This window comes from Carcharhinus amblyrhynchos, chromosome 25 (genome assembly GCF_965287045.1).
Source record: "Carcharhinus amblyrhynchos chromosome 25, sCarAmb.v2.hapA, whole genome shotgun sequence".
Taxonomy (NCBI): Eukaryota; Metazoa; Chordata; class Chondrichthyes; order Carcharhiniformes; family Carcharhinidae; genus Carcharhinus; species Carcharhinus amblyrhynchos.
The window spans coordinates 19748548-19769197 of record NC_137348.1 but is presented as its reverse complement, the minus strand read 5'-3'; the positions used below and the strand labels follow the sequence as shown (position 1 = coordinate 19769197).

Below are 20650 nucleotides of genomic sequence, written 5' to 3'. Positions count from 1 at the left end.
TCGCCCCCCACAATATCCTGGGATGCACTTCATCAGGTCCCAGGGATTTATCTACCTCAGTGTGCTTTAAGACTTCCAGTACCTCCTCCTTTATAATACGTATACTCCTCAAGACATCACTATTTATTTCCCCAAGTTCCCCAACATTCATGCCTTTCTCAACAGTAAATTCTGATGAGAAATATTCAATTAGGATCTCACCCATCTCTTGTGAATCCACATATAAATGACCTTGTTAATCCTTAAGAGGTCCTATTCTCTACCTAGTTACTCTTTTGCCCTTTATGTACTTATAGAAGCTCTTTAGATTCTCCTTTGCCTTATATGCCAAAACGATCTCATGTCCCATTTTTGCCCTCCTGATTTCTCTCCAACACCCTCTATACTCTTCAAGGGGTCCACGATCCCAGCTGCCTATGCATGTCATGCGCCTCCTCCTTCTTCTTGACCAGGGCCTCAATACCCGAGTCATCCAGGGTTCCCTACTTCGACCAGCCTTGCCCTTCACTTTAAAAGGAATTGCTTATCCTGATCCCTGGCTAACACACTTTTGAAAGCCTCCCACTTACCAGACGTCCCCTTGCCTGCCTACAGACTCCCCTAATCAACTTTTGAAAATTCCTGTCTAATACCATCAAAATTGGCCTCACCCCAATTTTCAATTTTAACTTCTGGGCCAGACCTATCATTCTCCATAGTTATCTTAAAACTAATGGAATTCTGGTCACTGGCTCCAAAGTAATCCCTCAGTAACACTGTCATCTGCCCTTCTTTATTTCCCAAGAAGAGATCAAGTTTTGCCCCCTCTCTAGTCAGGCCATACTGAACGAGAAATTCCTCCTGAATACACTCAACAAATTTTTCTCCATCCAAGCCCCAAATACTTTGGTTACCTCTCCCAACATTGACTGACGCAAAGTCCCCTACCATTACCACCCTATTTTTCTTGGAACTATCTGTATTCTCATTACATATTTGCTCCTCAATCTGCTAATTTCCTGCAATTTCCTTTTGGGGGGGGGCTATAATACAATCCTATCAAAGTGATCTTCCCTTCTTATTTCTCAGTTCTATTCATACAGACTCAGTGGCCCAACCCTTGGAACATATCCCTTCTCAGTAATGATGTTCTCCCTCATCTAAAATGCAACTCTCCCTCCTCTCTTGCCTCCTGTTCTATCTTTCCTATACCATCTGTAGCCTGGAATATTGAGCTGCCAATCTTGTTCCTCCCTTAGCCACGTTTCAGTAATCGCTACAACATTACAGTCCCATGTACCCATCCATGCCCTAAGCTCATCTGCCTTGCCTGTCAGGCCTCTTGCATTGAAATAAGTGCAGTCTAATCTAGACTTACCTTGCTCTCTGCCTTGCTCTTGCCCTTGCCTGACTGGTCTAGTACAAGGATTACTGACACTGCCTTTCGTATTTAACGTGCTCTCTTTAAACTCTGTGCTGTCCTCAACCTTTTCTGTCCCACACTAGTTTAAACCCTCCGAGGTGGGTCTAATGTCCCTGCCAGGACATTAGTGCCCCTCCAGTTCAGCTGTAACCAGTCCCTCTTGAACAGGTCACCCTTCCCTCAGAAGAGATTCCAATGATCCACAAATCTAAATCCCTGCCCCTGCACCAGCTTGCAAGCCACGCATTCATCTGCCTAATCTTCCTATTCTTACTCTCACTAGCATGTGACACCAGCAGTAGTCCAGAACTTACTACTCAAGGTCCTTTAGCTTTCTGCCCCAATGCGTACAACGACCTCTGACTACTCTGGAGAGAACACCTCTGTCTACATCATCAGGGAAAAAGTAAAAAGGGTTAAGAGCTTCAAGTTCTTAGGTGCTCAGATCACCAATAACCTGTTCTGGTCCCTCCATGCTGACGCTATAGTTAAGAACATAAGAAGATAAGAAATAGGAGCAGGAGTAGGCCATCTAGCCCTTCCAACCCCTCTACTTTCTCAGAAAGCCTACCAACCCCTCTACTCTCTCAGAAGACTAAAAAAATTTGACAAAATTCACCTTCTTGAGAAGGTGAGAGGGCATGGGATCCAAGGGCCTTTGGCCTTGTGGATCCAGAACTGGCTTGCCTGCAGAAGGCAGAGAGTGGTTGTGGATGGGGCTTTTTCTGAATGGAGGTCAGTCACCAGCGGAGTGCCTCAAGGATCTGTTCTGGGACCCTTGTTGTTTGTCATTTTCATAAATGACCTGGATGAGGAAGTGGAGGGATGGGTAAGTAAGTTCGCTGATGACACGAAGGTCGGTGGTGTTGTGGATGATCTGGAAGGATGGCAAAAGTTGCAGCAGGACATAGATAGGATGCAGGACTGGGCGGAGAAGTGGCAGATGGACTTCAACGCGGATAAATGTGTTGTCGTCCATTTTGGCAGAACCAACGGGATGAACAAGTACACTATTAAGGGCAGAAGTCTGAGTAGTGTTGAGGAGCAGAAGGATCTTGGGGTCCGGGTCCACAGGACTCTTAAATCGGCCTCGCAGGTGGAGGAGGTGGTCAAGAAGGCGTATGGTGTACTGGCCTTCATTAATCGAGGGATTGAGTTTAGGAGTCGGGAGGTAATGCTGGAACTTTATAAGACCCTTGTCAGGCCTCATTTGGAGTATTGTGCGCAGTTCTGGTCGCCTCACTATAGGAAAGATGTAGAAGCTATTGAAAGGGTGCAGAGGAGATTTACAAGGATGTTGCCTGGACTGGGAGGCATGCCTTATGAAGTTAGGTTGAGGGAGCTGGGACTCTTTTCCCTGGAGAGACGAAGGTTGAGAGGCGACCTGATAGAAGTTTACAAAATGTTGAGAGGAATAGATAGGGTGGACTCTCAGAGGCTATTTCCCCGGTTTGAAATGGTCGCTACGAGAGGACACAGATTTAAGGTGCGGGGAGGGAGGTTCAGAAGTGATGTTAGGGGTAAGTTTTTCACTCAGAGGGTGGTGAGTGAATGGAATCGGCTGCCGTCAGTGGTGGTGGAGGCGAACTCGCTGGGGTCTTTTAAAAGACTTCTGGATGAGTATATGGGGTTTAATGAGATTGAGGGTTATAGATAGGTCTGTAGGTTGGTAGGTGATGTGGTCGGCGCAACTTGTGGGCCGAAGGGCCTGTTTGTGCTGTAGTGTTCTATGTTCTATGTTCTATGTCAGCTACAATTCTCATTAACTTTTACAGATGCACCAAAGAAAGCATTTTTTCTGGTTGTATGATAGCTTGGTATGGCTCCTGCCCTGCCCAAGACTGCAAAAAACTACAAAAGGTCGTGAATGTAGCCCAATCCTTCACTCAAACCACCCTCCCATCCACTAACTGTCTACACTTCCCACTGCCTCAGCAAAGCAGCCACGCACCCCGGACACACACTCTTCCACCTCTTTCCATTGGGAAAAAGATACAAATATCTGAGGTCATGTACCAACTGACTCAAGAACAGTTTCTTCCCTGCTGCCATCAGACTTTTGAATGGACCTAACTTGCATTAAGTTGATCTTTCTCTACACCTTAACTATATGACTGTAACACTACATTCTCGGCAAAAGATCATCTGTATTATCAATCTCCACCACATTTGGAGTTTACACAATACATGATAATGTAACAGAAAAGAAAGCATGGCAAAGAAATGGGGGGAAGAATCCAAAGATCGATCTGATTTTAGCAAATGGTGCCCACAACCCCATCCAGGGCTCAGTTGGACAATACACTGTCCAATATGGAACTAAATCATACAGATGAGGAAAAACATTTGATTTCCCACCTGTGCTGGTTTGGTCAATAATACTGAGAGCATGATAATTGGCATTGGGAATTCTAGGCTAAAGAGACAGAAAGTGATGGGCCAAGGGGGTGGGGGAAAACAAAAATCAGGATTTCCACCCTCAATCTAGGTATGTGAAAATAAGATAGTTTCTAAATATTTCTCCAATACTCAGGCTAACCTTGGTGGTGGGAAAGCTGTTAGAAATGACAATCCAAGGCAAAATCCAAGGTCACTAGAACAACTGTGGATTAATTACAGAAAGCCAGCATGGTTTGTTAAAGGTAAATTATATTTAACTTATATAACTGAGTTTTTTTTGATGAGGTAACAGAGAGGGCTAATAGGGGCAATGAGTTGATCTGATGTACATGGACTTCCAAAAGGTGTTTGATGAAGTGTCATAATAGGCTTTCCAGAAATGTTGAAGCCAATGAAATAGAAAGGGAAGTGGTATCATGATATGAAACTTTCTATTGTTGATGGAAAACAGAGTTCAGTTGTGAAAGGTCTTTTGCTGACTGGAATATTGTGTTCAAATTTGGGCACCACACTTTAGGGAGGCATTAGAGACAGTGCAGAAAAGATTTGAGGATGGTTCCAGATACAAGGGACAGTTACGTGGATAGATTGGAGAAGCTGGGATTATTTTCCTTAAAGAAGGTTAACAGGCAATTTGATAGAGATGTTCAAAATCATAAAGGATCGAGACAAGGTGAACAGAAAGAAACTGATTCCCTTGGGGAACAGCTGAAAGCAGAGGATATAGATTTAAAGTGACTGGCAAAAGAACTTGTTTTATATAGTGAGTGGTTATGATCTGGAAGGCATGCATAACGGCAGATTCAATTGCGGCTTTCAAATGGGAATTACAGAAGTACACGAAGAAGGAAAATAAATAAGGGGTTACAGGGAAGCTGCAGAGGATTGGGACTAGTTGGATTGCTCTTGGAGAGAGCTAACATGGACTAGATGGACCAAATAGTCTCCTTGTGTGCTGTAATCAATCTATGATTCTATAAAATTAAGTTTAGCTGTGATACATTTAGTTTGACTAAACAACTTGTCAATGCTCATTTGCAAATCTGGTGAGGAACCAGGTGATAATGTGCCTATAGAACTATACTCCAACTGCGTTTAACATTGTCAGAAGTCAAAGGAAGAAAAATGTTTCCTTTTTTTCAATCATTTTCCCCTCAATTATATATGACTAAAGATCCTTGATTTAAATGGATCAAAATTGATACAACAGAACAGATACACAGAGCTCGGTGGAAAATTCAGCAGTACAGCTCAATAGGTAAGTATACTATGAGAAACCAACACTTAGCTTTTATATAAACTAAACTTTAGAGTTTTAAAACACACTTTGTTCAAAACTTCTGCTAATTGGTCTGTAGTTATTGCTTGCAAACTACTTCAGATTAAAATCTGTGCAAGGAGAATCATCTTTTTTCCAAAGAAAGGATGGAGGTTGACACTTTTACTGGTTTCTGTCTTAATTTGCACAGACTGTGGCGAATGTTGCATGAACAGTAACGGCTAGAAATACTCAGGTGGTAAGGCAGTACCTGTGGACAAAGAAAAAGTGTTGGATGGAAGTCTGTACTAGAATAGACGGGAAGGATTAATGAGCAGCAGAACCCTTCTCAGCACCTGCTGTCTGAAAAAGAATGCAGGCAGTGATTACTATCTTGAAAAAAAAAGTTGACATTCAGCTTGAATGTTATAAAACACCTGATAAAAAGATGAGAGGGATGCTCCTTCAACTTGAGTACAATAGGGGAGGAAGCCGCAGACAGAGTTCAGAGTTCAAAGTGGGATTGAGACAGGACTAAAATGGTGAACAACTTGAAGCTCAATATCACACTTGCAGACTTAATGGAGGTGTTCAGCAACTGATCACTCAATCTGCATTTGGTCTCCCGATGAAACATCTGTAATGTTTTTCCAGTTCCGCACTAAGTCTCAAACGTTAAGCTTGTTTGTCTCTCTCTCTTTACATATGCTGCCCGGCCTGTTACGCATTTCCATCCCTTATGTTTATACATCATGGATTAATTAATTGCATTAATTAACTTGATCCAAAGGGTGAAGGCTAGTTTGACTGACACCTAAACTATGTTATAACTTGGCTGCTGCTGAAGACAATCATACCCAAGTTGTCAATAATACTGACATCTTCAGTGTTCTTCACACTTCAAAACAACAACTTGGAAGGCAGCTTGTTACTGAGCACTGATGCTCTAACAGCAGGGTGAAATTTCGGGTAATAATCCTGGACCCATGCAAATTTCCAATGCCAGATCTACTGCCCAAGGAGACACCAAGGAGAAATCAGAGGCACAGACAATCCATCTCACACACACACACACACACACACACACACACACACACACACACACACACACACACACACACACACACACACACACACACACAACAAAATAAATATTAATCAGCAGCAGGGGCAGAGGCTTTCAACTTATAGAACCCTACAGTACAGAAAGAGGCCCTTAGGCCCATCGAGTCTGCACCAAACACAATCCCACCCAGGCCCTACCCCCATATCATACCCACTAATCCCTCTAACCTACGCATCCCTGGACACTAAGGGGCAATTTCTTAGCATGGCCAATCAACCTAACCTACACATCTTTGGACTGTGGGAGGAAACCAGAGTACCTGGAGGAAACCCATGCAGACACGAGGAGAACATGCAAACTCCACACAGACAGTCACCTGAGCCAGGAATCGAACCCAGGACCCTGGAGCTGTGAAGCAGCAGTGCTAACCACCGTGCTGCCCAGTCATTCAAAAAAAGTTACTTGGACAATATACAAAATTGGAATCTTAATTTAGCATCTTTACTAACTTAATAAACCTATGAACATTATTATGAAGATTTACTTCACTGCCACCAATTCCCCAGTTCTTCGAATCAACGCCCAAGATTTCACCTTGCAACAGTTTTGGGCATTATGAAAAAAGAATACTCTTCATTTGAGCTTTTCCAGAAAAAGATGTCATTTTAATTTACTGATTAATCCTAGTTACTGGAAAATCAGAGCACTTTGTGCAAAAAGCATTTGAATTATTAGATGATTGCAAGCTCCAACCTGAGTGGCCAACATCGTTAAGGTTAAGCAAGCCAAGAGTAAGTTTCCATTCAGGCTACACACCACACTGCCTTCACTATCACGGCGTCAAAATCCAACAATTTCCACCCTGGTGTAGGTGTAAATTACATGGACTGCAGCAGTTCAAGAAAGTGGCTCACCACCACCTTCTCAAGGGCAATGAGTGATAGACAGCAATTGTTGACCTAGCCAGTGATGTCTACATGAAAGTGATGTCTAATGAAAGATTAGAAAACCACAACTTTGTTGGATTTAGCAATAATAGCACCAGTTTAATCATTCCACCACCTCAATCATATGACTGAATTCCACATTCAGTTTGAGGAAGAGAAGAGTAGGTGTAAGACTAGTATTTTAAACTTAAATAAAGGCAAATATGAAAGCATGAAAGTAAAAGGTAGCTAAAGTGAACTGGCAAATTAGATTAAGGAATAGATCCAGAGAGGTGTAGTGATAGAGATTCAAGATGATATTTCAGAACAGACAGAGATACATTTCAATGAGAAAGAAAAATTCTAATAGGTGGATCCACCATCTGTGGTTAGTTCACAATATTAGACATTAATCAAAATTAAAGAAAAAGCATACAATTGCACAAGGATGGGTGGCAGATCAGAAGATTGGACAGAATATAAAAACCACAAAAGAATGACAAAAATATTAATAAGGGGGAAACAATTAGAGGACGCCACTTTGTGGATTGTGGGCAGACGTTTAAGGGCAAATCAACATTTGGCATTTGGGAGGCTTTCAAATGTAAGTTGACAGGATTTAGGACCTGCACATTCTTGTAAGGAAGAAGGGTAGGTATGGCAAGTTTTGGCAATCTTGGATAACGAGAGATATTGTGAGCCTAGTCAAAGAGAGAAAGCAAGCACTTGTCAAGGCTAAAAGGCTGGGAATACACAAAGCAACTGTGGAATACAGGAAAGTAGAAAGAAACTTAAGCAAGGGGTAAGGAAAATCATTAGCCAGTAGGAGTAAGGAAAATCCCAAGACTTTTTATACATATATAAATAGCAAGAGGGTGGCAGGAAGAGGGTTGCTCCACTCAAGGACAGGGGAGAGAATCTATGCATGGAGCCAGAGGAAATGGGCGAGGTACTAAATGAGTACTTTGCATCAGTATTCACCAAAGAGAAGGACTTGGTGGGTGATGAATCTGGGAAAGAGTGCATAGATAGTTTGAGTCATGTTGAGATCGAAAAAGGTGGTGGTACTGGGGTCCTTGAGAAACATTAAAGTAGACAAGTCCCCAGGGCCTGATGGGATATACCCCAGAATACTGAGAGAGGCAAGGGAGGAGATTGCTGGGGCCTTGAGAAAAATCTTTATATCCTCACTGGCTACAGGGAAGGTATAGTAAGAAGTCTCACAACACCAGGTTAAAGTCCAACCTGGACTTTAACCTGTGTTGTGAGACTTCTTACTGCGCTTACTCCAGTCCAACGCTGGCATCCCCACATACAGGGGAGGTCCCAGAGGATTGGAGAATGGCCAACGTTGTTCCTTTGTTTAAGAAGAGTAGCAAGAATAATCCAGGTAATTACAGGCCGGTGAGCCTTACATCAGCAGTAGGGAAATTATTGGAGAGGATTCTTCGAGACAGGATTTACTCCCACATGGAAATAGGTGGATGTATTAGTGAGAGGCAACATGGCTTTGTGGAGGGGAGGTCATGTCTCACTAACTTCATCAAGTTTTTCGAGAAAGTGACAAAGATGATTGATGAGGGTAGGGCAGTAGATGTTGTCTACATGACTTCAGTAAGGCCTTTGACAAGGTCCCTCATGGCAGACTGGTGCAGAAGGTGAAGTCGCATGGGATCAGAAGCAAGCTGGCAAGGTGAATACAGAACTGGCTTGGTCATAGAAGACAGAGAAGGTAGCAGTGGAAGGGTGTATTTCTGAATGGAGGGCTGCAACGTGGCATTCCTCAGGTATCAGTGCTGGAATCTTTGCTGTATGGAGGAAAATGTAACAGGTTGATAAGTAAATTTGCGGACGACAGTTTTGTGGATTTGTGGATAGCGATGAGGACCATCAGAGGTTACAGCTGGATATAGATTGGTTGGAGGCTTGGGCAGAGAGATGTCAGATGGCGTTTAATCTGGACAAATGCAAGATAATGAATTTTGGAAGGTCTAACAGATAGAAATATACAGTAAATGGCAGAACCCTTAAGATTATTGATAGGCAGAGGGATCTGGGTATAGAGGTACACAGGTCACTGAAAGTGGCAACACAGGTGGAGAAGGTAGTCAAGGAGGCATACAGCGCATTTGCCTTCATCAGATAGGGCACCGAGTTTAAAAACTGGCAAGTCATGTTGCAGTTTTATAAAACCTTAGTTAGGCTGCACTTGGAATATAATGTTCAATTCTGGTCACCACACTACCAGAAAGATGTGGAGGCTTTGGAGAGGGTACAGAAAAGATTTACCATGAAGTTGCCTGGTATGGGGGGCATTAGCTATGAGGGGAGGTTGGGGAAACTTGGTTTATTCTCACTGGAATGACGGAGGTTGAGTCTACAAGATAGAAGTCTACAAAGATGAGGGGCATGGACACAGTGGATAGTGAGAAGCTTTTTCCCAAGAGTTACGAAAAGCCAATTACTAGGGGGCATTGGTTTAAGGTGCGAGGGGCAAGGTTTAAGAGGAGATGTACGAGGCAAATGTTTTACACAGATGGTAGTGGGTGCCTGGTACTCACCTGCCAGGGGAAGGTCGTGGAACCAGATATGATAGTAAGTTTTAAGGGGCGTCTGGACAAATACATGAATAGGATGGGAATAGAAGGATGTAATCCCCAGAAGGATAGTGGATTTTAGTTCATCGGGCAGCATGGTCAGTGCAGGCTTGGAGGGCCGAAGGGCCAGTTCCTGTGCTGTAATTTTCTTTGTTTTTTGTTCTGTGAGAAAGCTAGCTAGAAACGTAAAGACAGGTAGTATAGTTCCCATAGTTATTTGAAAAAGAAAAATGTTAACAAAGCAAATGTTTGTTCTATAGAAAGTGAGTCCGGAAAATTAGTTATGGAGAAGAAAGAGCTGGCAGATGAATTGAACAGGTATTTTGCATTGGTCTTCACTACAGAGGATAGAAGTAGCAGCCAGAAACTGTTGTAAGTCAGGAAATGGAAAGGACAGAGGAACTCAATGATATTCACCAGGGAAGTGGTACTGAGCCACTTGTTGGAGCTGCCTGCTGACAAGTCTCCAGGTTCTGACAGACAACATCCAAGGTCTTAAAAAAGTGGTTTCTGCGATAATTAATGCATTGGTTTTAATTTTCCAAAATTTCTAGATTCAGGGAAGGTTCTAGCAAATTGGAAAATAGGGAATGTAACTCCTTTATTCAAAAAGGGAGACAGGAAGCAAGAAATCCAACAAGTGTCATTGGTGAAAATGAAAGACATTATAGCAGGGCATTTTGAAAAATGTACAGTAATCGGGCAAAGTTAACAAAGGTTTGAGAGGGGGAAATCATGTTTAACCAATTTAATGGAGTTCTTTGAAATAGTAATACTGCTGTGGATAAAGGGAAACTGGTGGGTGTATTTAATTTCCTGGATGTATTTGATAAGGTGCCATTTCAAAGGTGATTGCAGAAAATAAAAGGCCATGGTGTAGGGGGGATAACACATTGGCATGGACTGAAGATTGGCTAGCTAACCGGAAACAGAGGCTAGGTATAAGTGGGTCATTTTCTGGTTGGCAAGATGTAATGAACGGCATGCCATCGCGATCAAAGCTGTGGCCTCAACTTTTTACACTATATATAAATGACTTGGTTGAAGAGACAAAAGGTATGGTTGCTGTGGTGATTGTCCCTTTAAGGGTCAATTTGCAGAGGTCACATGAACCAATCAGGAGCTGACTGCAGCCATGGGGTTGCAAACCTCATATACAGTTATATGTAACTAAACATTGCAGTTGTTATTTACCTAACTGGTGAACCAGAATTATTATACTGGTGATATGGGATAGAGTCATAGATCAGAGGTTTACAGCATGGAAACAGGCCCTTCGGCCCAACTTGTTTGTCCATGCCACTCTTTTTTTTAAAAAACAAAAAAAAGCAGTCCCAAGATCCTGATATAAAGTTACGTTAAGGTTCAGTTCAAGTTGAGAAACAGGAAATTGTTAACAGATGTGCCCCTGTTCCAAGTGCAGAGGATTGAACACGACATATTGAACGTTTGGGCTACTACTTTCAGGTCAATGGAATAGGGAGGGAGAAAAAGAGAAAGGCAATCCTTCTGAGCCCGTGTGGGGACCCAGGCTTACAATTTAATATGCAGCCTCATATCCCCAAGCATGCCTGATCCAAGGTCATTTACTGAATTGTTGAAAACTCACTTCTACCCAAAGCCATCAATAATATTGCAGCAATTTAATTTTAACTCAACCAGGAAAGCCCCTGGGGAAACTATTGCAACTTATATTACCAAGTTGAGACAGATTCGAGAGCACTACGACTTCAGAGCCACTCTCAGCAATATGTTGTGGGACCATTTAGGCTGCAGAGTAAATCATAAGGCCATCCAAAGTTTGCTATTAGCAGAGGCAGATATAAATTTTAAGAAAGTGCTGAATATGGCACTGGTGATGGAGAGAGTGCAGAGAAGGGTGCACAAGAGATTCAAAGCACACAAAATGGTGCAGTGCATCAGTTAGGGCAGGAAGCTGCAGTCAGTGGCACCAAAAACGAAGGAGTAATTTTAAATCAAGAAGAAAATGCAGCCATGAATAGAGAAAGAAGATTTGAAAGAGTCAACCAATCACCTAGGATTGAAGTAGTGCGTTACCAGTCCTAAGGTAATCAGTCCCTGAAACCTGCAGGTATACAGAGGCTGAATGTTTTTCCTGCCACAGGAAAGATTACTTAAGGCACCACTAATGTAAACTTAAGTCTAGTCTATCCAGAAAGCCTCTGTATCATAGTTATACGTGAATAAACATTGCAGTTATTTATCTAATTGATGAACCAGAATTATTCACAATTGCAAAATTTGCTGAGACACAAAAGGTAGGAGGAAAGTAAGCTGTGAAGACATATGGAGGCTACAAAGAGATAAAGCTAGGTTACGTGAATGGGCAAAGATCTGGCAAATGGAATATAATGTGGGAAAATGTGCAATTGTCCATTTTGGAACTTTTTAAAAAATATTTCTTATCTAAATGGAACTTCGAGGTGAAAAGGGATTTGGGTCTTCCAGTGCATAAATCACAAAAAGCTAGTACGCAGGTTTAGCAAGTAATTAGGAAAACTAATAGAATGTTATTGCAAAAGGAATTGAACACCAAAGTAGGGAGTCATACAGGGCGTTGAGACCACAGTTGGAGCTCTATGTACAGTATTGGTCTTCTTTATGGATGAATATAAATACATTGGAAGCAGTTCAGAGAAGACTTACTAGAGTAATATCTGAAATTGGTGGATTGTCTTACAAGGAAAGTGGACAAGCTAGATTGTACCTTCTGGTGTTCAGAAGAGCAAGAAGCAACTTGACTGGAATATACAAGATCCTGAAGGGTTTTTAACAGGGTGGATGTGGAAAGGATATTACGTCTTGTGAAAGAATCTAGAACGAGCGGTCACTGTTTTAAAATAAGGGCTAGAATTCTGCCCCCCAAAAAAATGAAGATTTAAATATTTTAATCAACTCAACATGGAGCTGACGCTGCCGGAAATCTGGGCCTGGAGAAGTGCTGAGGCTATGGCACGCAGCAGGAAGTCCAGTAGATGTCTCCCAGGTTGGAAGAACTGCCCCCAAGAAGTCACCCATTTAAAAACAAAACTGAGTGTCATGAGTCTTTAGAACTCTCTTCCTCAAAAGACAGTGGAAGCAGAGAGGTGAATATTTTAAGACAAAGGTAATTAGATTCTTAGCAAGCTAGGGCATGAAAGGTTATTTGGGGTCGGCAGAAATTTGGAGCTGAAGTTACAATAGATCTGCCATGTTATTATTGAATGGTGGAGAAGGCTCAAGGGGTTGAGTGGCCTACTCCTGCTCCTAATTCATATGTTCATGCGTACTTACAAAAGTAATATATTTTCTGCTGTTCTATTTTCACTAGGACTGAATTTTAAATTATGCAGCATTCCTAAGCTACCTACTCTATAAAACCATGAACCCACAATCCTGAGATTAAGAGTCTCATGCTCTACAGACCACCCCACATTGGGCACCATTGGTTTAGGGGGTTGGTTTAGCTCAGCTGGCTGGACAGCTGGTTAGTGCTACAGAGCAATACCAACAACACAGGTTCAATTCTCATACCAGCTGAGGTTATTTGAGAAGCCAAGCCTTCATGATCTTGCCCCTTGCGTAAGATGTGGTGATCCTCAGGTTAAATCACCAATCAGTTCTCCCCCTCAAAAGGGGAGAGCAGCCCATGATCATCCGGGGCTATGGCGACTTTACCTTTAATTTTACCTCTACTGGACAAATGTACAATGCACATTTGATAAGAGCAAAATAAATTTTAAATGCCATCATCAAGCTTGTAGAAAACAGTACAGTAATAAAGTCATATATAAATAGACAATAGATTGATAGAACAGATTCCAGAAACACTATACTGGATCAAAAGGGGAATATTGGACAATCAAGGTTGTTCTTCTACCATTTCCAAAATATTTTACATAAAATATTCAAGATTACTGTAAAATGATTACTTATTGATTCAAATTATATTATTCGCTTTGTAACAAGGTCAATAAGACAAACTAGGTAGAATATGAAAATAACTCCTTGCTCCACTGAAACCTTTCACATTTGTACTTTAGGCATGCAATGGATCTATTGCTAACTGACATCATACACTTCATGGAGTGGGTAAGACTGTTCTCATCCAAACTATTTTAATACATAACTAATTTCTAGTCAGATACCTTCACATTGTTTAAAAACTTAATGGCTTTGAAATGAACCTATACAAAAACTACTTGTCGTATATAATTCAAACCAAGGCTGGAAACTGGTACATTTTAACTTAATGAGGCAACTGTTTTTGAGCACACTGTTTTACATGCACCATTTGGTCTCTATCTACCATCACTTAACCAACATATTTCCTTCATATAACAAATCAGGAGCAATTAGCAATATTACTTGATAGCCACCAAGTGAATTTTGAATATTGGAGCAGTTCAGTCTATTTTTCCTCCTTGCCTTTCATAAGAACATAAGAAATAGGAGCAGGAGTAGGCCATTCTGCAATAACCTCTTGTGAGGTACTTTGTCAAACGCCTTCTGAAAATCTAGAAAGACCACATCCACCGGCTCTCCTCTATCCACCGCCCTAGACACATCCTCATAGAACTCCAGTAAATTTGTCAGACACGACTTCCCTTTAATGAAACCGTGCTGCGTCTGCTCCATCAAGCAATTCCCTTCAAGATGCCTCGCAATTTCCTCCTTAATGACAGATTCTAACATTTTACCTACCACAGACGTTAAACTAACTGGCCTATAATTCCCCGCCTTTTGCCTGGCACCCTTCTTAAACAATGGCGTAACATTAGCCGTTTTCCAATCATCCTGCCCTTCCCCGGAATCCAGCGACGTCTGGAAAATAACCACCAAGGCATCCACTATCACCTCCGCCATTTCCTTCAGAACCCTCGGATGCATTCCATCCGGTCCTGGGGACTTGTCCACAATCAGCCCCTCCAGTCTGTCGAGCACCGCCTCTCTAGTAACAGTAATGTCATTAAGACCCTCCAGTCCTACCACCTTTCCATCGCTAACACCCGGCAAATTATTCACGCCCTCCTCCGTGAAGACAGAAACAAAAAAGTTATTCAATACCTTAGCCATTTCCCCATCCCCTACCACTAGGTCCCCTTTCTCATCCTCTAAAGGACCAACGTTCACCCTAGCCAGCCTCTTCCTTTTTATATATTTATAAAAACTCTTGCTATCCTTTTTTATATTAAGCGCTAGCCCAGCTTCATAGTTTCTCCTACCCTTTTTTATCAACTTCTTTGTCAATCTTTGTTGACATTTAAACCTCTCCCAATCCTCTTCTCGCCCACTACTCTTAGCTACTCTAAATTCCTCCGCTTTTAATTTTACACTTTCCTTCACCTCCTTCGTTATCCACGGCTTATTACCTCTCCTCCTACGGTCCTTTTTGACCATCGGAATAAATTTCCGCTGAGCACCAAGAAAGATCTCCTTAAAGATCCTCCACTGCTCCTCAGCAGACCCTCCCTCCAACACGCTCCCCCAGTCCACATTCGCCAATTCTTCTCTCATCCTACCGTACTCCCCTCTATTCAAACAAAGTACGTGTGTCCGGGAACCCACTTTCTCCTCCTCCATCTGCACCAGAAACTCCACCATACAATGATCACTCTCCCCAAGAGGATCCTTCGAGCCTGCCCCACCATTCAATAAGATCATGGCTGATCTGTCGTGGCTCAATTCCACTTTGCCACCCTCTCCCCATAACCCTTAATCCCCTCTCTTATCAAAAACCCATCAACCCGCGTCTTAAAAATATTTAGCGAGGCAGCCTCCACCACTTCAACGGGCAGAAAATTCCAGAGATTCACCACCCTTTGAGTGAAGAAGTTCCTCAACTCCGTTCTAAACCGCCCCCCCTTTATCTTGAGGCTGTGCCCCCTAGTCCTATCTTTTTTGAGCGGGAAGAGTCTCTCCACCTCTATCCTATCCATCCCATTCATCATCTTATACGTCTCAATGAGATCTCCCCTCATTCTTCTAAACTCTAACGAGTACAAGCCTAGTTTATACAGCCTCTCCTCATAGCTCAACCCCCTCAACTCCGGTATCAGCCTAGTAAACCTCCTCTGCACTCCAAGTTGGCAAATCTTCCAACTCCCTGACTAAATAGAGATGAAACTATCTAATTTCAACCGGCGAGTTTTGTTGATACTTGGAAAGATTCTAAACTCTTCCATTAGGGTTGTACCCACATTAAGTAGTAATTTAAGCTATTAGCATATGGCATCAGCTGTATTGAATTCATTATCAATGCATAACCATCAGCATGAACAGAGAAAAGTTCATTTGAAATTTAGTTAACAAACTAGCAATAAGTAATTTAAAACACACAGATATTAAACAGCAATTGAATAACTTATTTTCATATTCTGATATTTCCAAATAACTCCAGATTACTATTAAACAGACCTCAACAAATGCTGCCACCTCTTGTAGTACAAGATTCCATTCTAACTGATCTTCAGTGTTGAACCGATGTGTATAATCTTCAATTTCATCTGACAGTTCCTATTAAAATTAGAAATGACTTTTAGCATTGATATCCAGCCACAACTAGTTCACCATTTTGCAAATTACATCTGCAAAAGTTTACAGCAGGTTCAGAAATTTAAAGTGTAAGTGACGCAGTGTTGAAACCGGTGCTATGCAGTAGTTAAACTAAAACCGAAAGAACATAAGAACATAAGAAATGGGAGCAGGTGTAGGCCATCCAGCCCTTCGAGCCTGCCCCGCCATTCAATAAGATCATGGCTGATCTGTCGCTGCTCAGTTCCACTTTCCCGCCCTCTCCCCATAACCCTTAATCCCCTCTCCTATCAAAAACCCATCAACCCGCGTCTTAAAAATATTTAGCGAGGCAGCCTCCACCACTTCAACGGGCAGAGAATTCCAGAGATTCACCACCCTTTGAGTGAAGAAGTTCCTCCTCAACTCCGTTCTAAACCGCCCCCTTTTTATCTTGAGGCTGTGCCCCCTAGTCCTATTGTCTTTTTTGAGCGGGAAGAGTCTTTCCACCTCTATCCTATCCATCCCATTCATCATCTTATACGTCTCAATGAGATCTCCTCTCATTCTTCTAAACTTTAACGAGTACAAGCCCAGTTTATTCAGCCTCTCCTCATAGCTCAACCCCCTCAACTCCGGTATCAGCCTAGTAAACCTCCTCTGCACTCCCTCCAAGGCCAAAATATCTTTGCGCAGGTGCGGCGCCCAAAAATGCACACAGTACTCCAGTTGCGGCCTCACCAATGCCCTATACAGCTGCAGCAAGACCTCCCTACTTTTATATTCAATCCCCTTCGCTATGAAGGCCAGCATCCCATTCGCCTTCCTGACCACCTGCTGCACCTGCAAGCTGGGTTTTTGCGACTCATGCTCAAGGACCCCGAGGTCCCTCTGCACCGTCGCCTGCTGCAGTTTTTCGCCTCGTAAGTAATAGTCCTTCCTACCATTTTTCCTACCAAAGTGGACCACCTCACACTTGCCAACATTAAATTCCATTTGCCATTTCCTGGCCCATTCGCCCAGCCTATCTAGATCCTTCTGCAGACTCTCCACACCCTCCGCACAATTTGCCGTTCCCCCAATCTTGGTGTCATCAGCAAATTTCGACACTCTACACTCGGTTCCCTCCTCCAGATCATCTATATAAATGGTAAAAAGCTGAGGCCCCAGCACCGACCCCTGGGGCACTCCACTAGTCACCATCCGCCAATCCGAATAGCACCCGTTGACCCCCACTCTCTGCCTCCTATTTGACAACCAATCTTCTATCCACGCTAACACCTTACCCCCAACTCCATGTCCCTCGACCTTCTGCAATAACCTCCTGTGAGGCACTTTGTCAAACGCTTTCTGAAAATCTAGAAAGACCACATCCACCGGCTCTCCTCTATCCACCGCCCTAGACACATCCTCATAGAACTCCAGTAAATTTGTCAGACACGACTTCCCTTTAATGAAACCGTGCTGCGTCTGCTCTATCAAGCAATTCCCTTCAAGATGCCTCGCAATTTCCTCCTTGATGACAGATTCTAACATTTTACCTACCACAGACGTTAAACTAACCGGCCTATGGAGACAATGAAGCCAAGTAGATTGCTTGTGTTCCACTGCGATGTATAGATCCAGTAGTCCTAAATGTAATCCCTACAATGTACTGAGTTTTGCTGGGGCAGAATTGGAGGTCACTATACCAGAGTTAATTAAGTGGGGGCAGAAACTGAGAGGGTAAAAAAATAGTGAAGCCTGCTTATTAGAAACTGCAAACCTGCAGAAAAAATTCAGTTCTGGTTGAAAGTTCTTCATATTGATGCACATTGATTCTCCAGGCTCAGTGAAAAGTTGTCACTTGGGCAAAATACCAGAGGGTTGCAATTTTTGATGGACTTGTATCCCACAGGTCAGTGGATTCAAGGCAGAAGGGAAGAAAATAGGGAAGATGGAGAAAATAGTTGCAATACAACATTAAACTTATTTGCAGCATACACGACCATCAATTTCATGTAACGTGTTCTTAAAAGTTGTAGGCAATAACAGTATCATTCACAACTCTTTAGATACTGAAAGAGTCCTTGCTGGGTCTGGACAACATTCAGGCTTGGCCTAATAACTGACAGGTATTATTCATACCACAAGTGTCAGGCAATGACCATCTTTGACAAGATAATCTAACCATATCCCACTGATATCCCAGTGACACTGACACTGGCATTACTGTTGCAGAATCCCCCACCAACAACATCTCAGAGAGGGTTTAACATTGACCAAACTTAATTGTATTGTGTAAATATTGTAGCTACAACAGCAGATCAGGGGCTAAGAATTCTATGGTAAGTAAATCATCTCCTGACTCCCCAATGCCTATCCACCATTTACAAGGTACAAATCTGGAGTGTGATGACATACTCTCTGCTTGCCTAGAGGAGTGAAGCTCCAACAACGTCCAAAAAGCTTGACATTATCTCGGACAAAAAACAGTCCACTTGATTGGTATCCCATCCACTAGCTTAAACATTCACTCCCTCCACTGCCACCAATACATAGTGGCAGCAATGTGTGTTACATACAAGGTGCAGTAATTCACCACGCCTCCTTCAATAGCACCTTTCAAACCCACAACCTCTGGCACCAGAAGAACAAGGGCAACAGTTGCATGGGAACACTGCCAAGTTCCCCTCCGAGTCACACCCAATCCTGGTTTGAACCACATCATCATTCCTCCATAGATGCTGGACAAAATATCGAAAACTCCCTTTCTAACAGTACTGTGTGTGCATTGACACCAGAAGGACGACAGTGGTTCACGAAGGCGGTGACTCACCACTATCTTCTCAAGGGCATGGTCAACAAATACTATTCTTGCCAGCAAGACTCCCATCATAAGGAAGAATTTTTTTTCAATCGTGAGAAGCGGTTAATTAGGAAAATAGTGGCCAGGATTCTCCAACCTCGTCCGCAATTGGAATTTTCCAGCCCTGCTGCTGAGATTGGAGATTTGGCTGAGCATCAAATTCTCCATTCTCGTTGACAGCAGTGACAGGGCATACAATATTGGAGAATTTCAGCCAATATCTTCAAAGACAAACTAGAAAAAAAAATCAAAGTAGTGGCAACTCTCTGAGCATGTGGTTACTTCTATATGTGTCCAGACAATAACTACATATCCACACATGGTTAAATTTCTTCTATCCAGATTCTATTCGGTAACTAAGATGATTAGTGTCAAGGCCCATGTCCAAATGATTAAGCCGGAATTTTAAAATTTAATATTTTAATATTTTTAAAATAAATTTTAATAGCAGAAAGATGGTTTCTGTTAAATTAGACTTTCTGAAAATTAGTTTGGTATGTTGAGAATTAGTTAAGGAACCAGATAGATTATTGGGAATTAGGAAATGCTCTGGTAAAATTCTTGTATTAGTTCCTAGAATAGCTACCATTATTCTTTAAGAAAGGACAGAATGACAATGAGAAAAAAATTATTATTTTCATTATTTTGAAATTCATTATAACTTCATTCCTCATTGGGATTGCCTACCAATCTATTCATATCCCATGTTACAAGATCAGCTGGAATAACACGTGTAACTGTAAATGCATCAGTGTCAAACTCTCCCTAGCAAACAGCATCAGACAGTAACAGACAACTACACTGTACTCAGCCAAACATTTATAATGTTTAATAAACATTCTGTTCTGCAAGATTTTTTTTCCTATTTGACAAACTAACGTTTGTAGATTAGCATTTCCACCATGAACAATATTAAATTCACAAAAATAAAGGCTTTCAACAACTGCTATAATGAAGAAAATATTCCAAGGTAGTTATAGAAAGAATTAGAAAGTAAAGTGACAGTACTGTTAATTAAATTACAGATCCAAATGCGAATCCATTGGGAAAGAGTTTGGAGAGCTAATAGAAAGCTTAGTTAGAACAAGGTAGTGCTTTTTGAGGCTTCTTCTAAAAAAGTACAGACATCCAAAGCTGGAGGACTGTTGGAGAGAGCAGGGCAAGATCACAAAGGAGATCTAAAGATTAGGAGATGGATTATAACCTCAGCTGTGTTGGGGAAAGAAGGAAATAGTGCACATCAACAAGAACAAAGTGATGGTCAGGTGGATGAGTGTAGGACAAAGTTGGAATGATAGGAGGCATCAGGGAATAAAATTGGGGAAAAAAAATTCTGTGCAGCAAAAGCATGGCTAAGGTTTTCAGCAGGTGTAGAGTTGAGGTGAGATGGAAGCAGATAATGTTGCAGAAAGGGAAATAGCAGTCTTGACTAGAGATAATATGGGTTTGAAGTTCAGCTATGGATCAAACAGGATGTCAGGGTCCTGCACATTCTGTTTCAGTCTCCTTAAGATGGAGTGGGGGGCTGGAGAGATGAAGTCAATGGCAAAGCAGTCCTTAATGGAAGTCGCTGAAAACAAATGCTTCAAAATCATTAAAAACATGAAATCAAAAACAGATCTCTAAAAATGTCTAAAAAT

General features: G+C 42.1%; 1 protein-coding gene across 3 annotated transcripts in view; it reads right to left on the bottom strand.

The window, feature by feature from the left end:
* Window positions 1-20650, bottom strand: part of scai (suppressor of cancer cell invasion) — a 180752-nt gene that overhangs the window by 70804 nt on the left and 89298 nt on the right. For all 3 annotated transcript variants that reach the window (XM_080212011.1, XM_080212013.1, XM_080212012.1), the window contains exon 7: window positions 16067-16165. In XM_080212011.1, the coding sequence (XP_080068137.1) occupies window positions 16067-16165 (99 nt within the window). The remainder of the gene's footprint in view (window positions 1-16066; window positions 16166-20650) is intronic.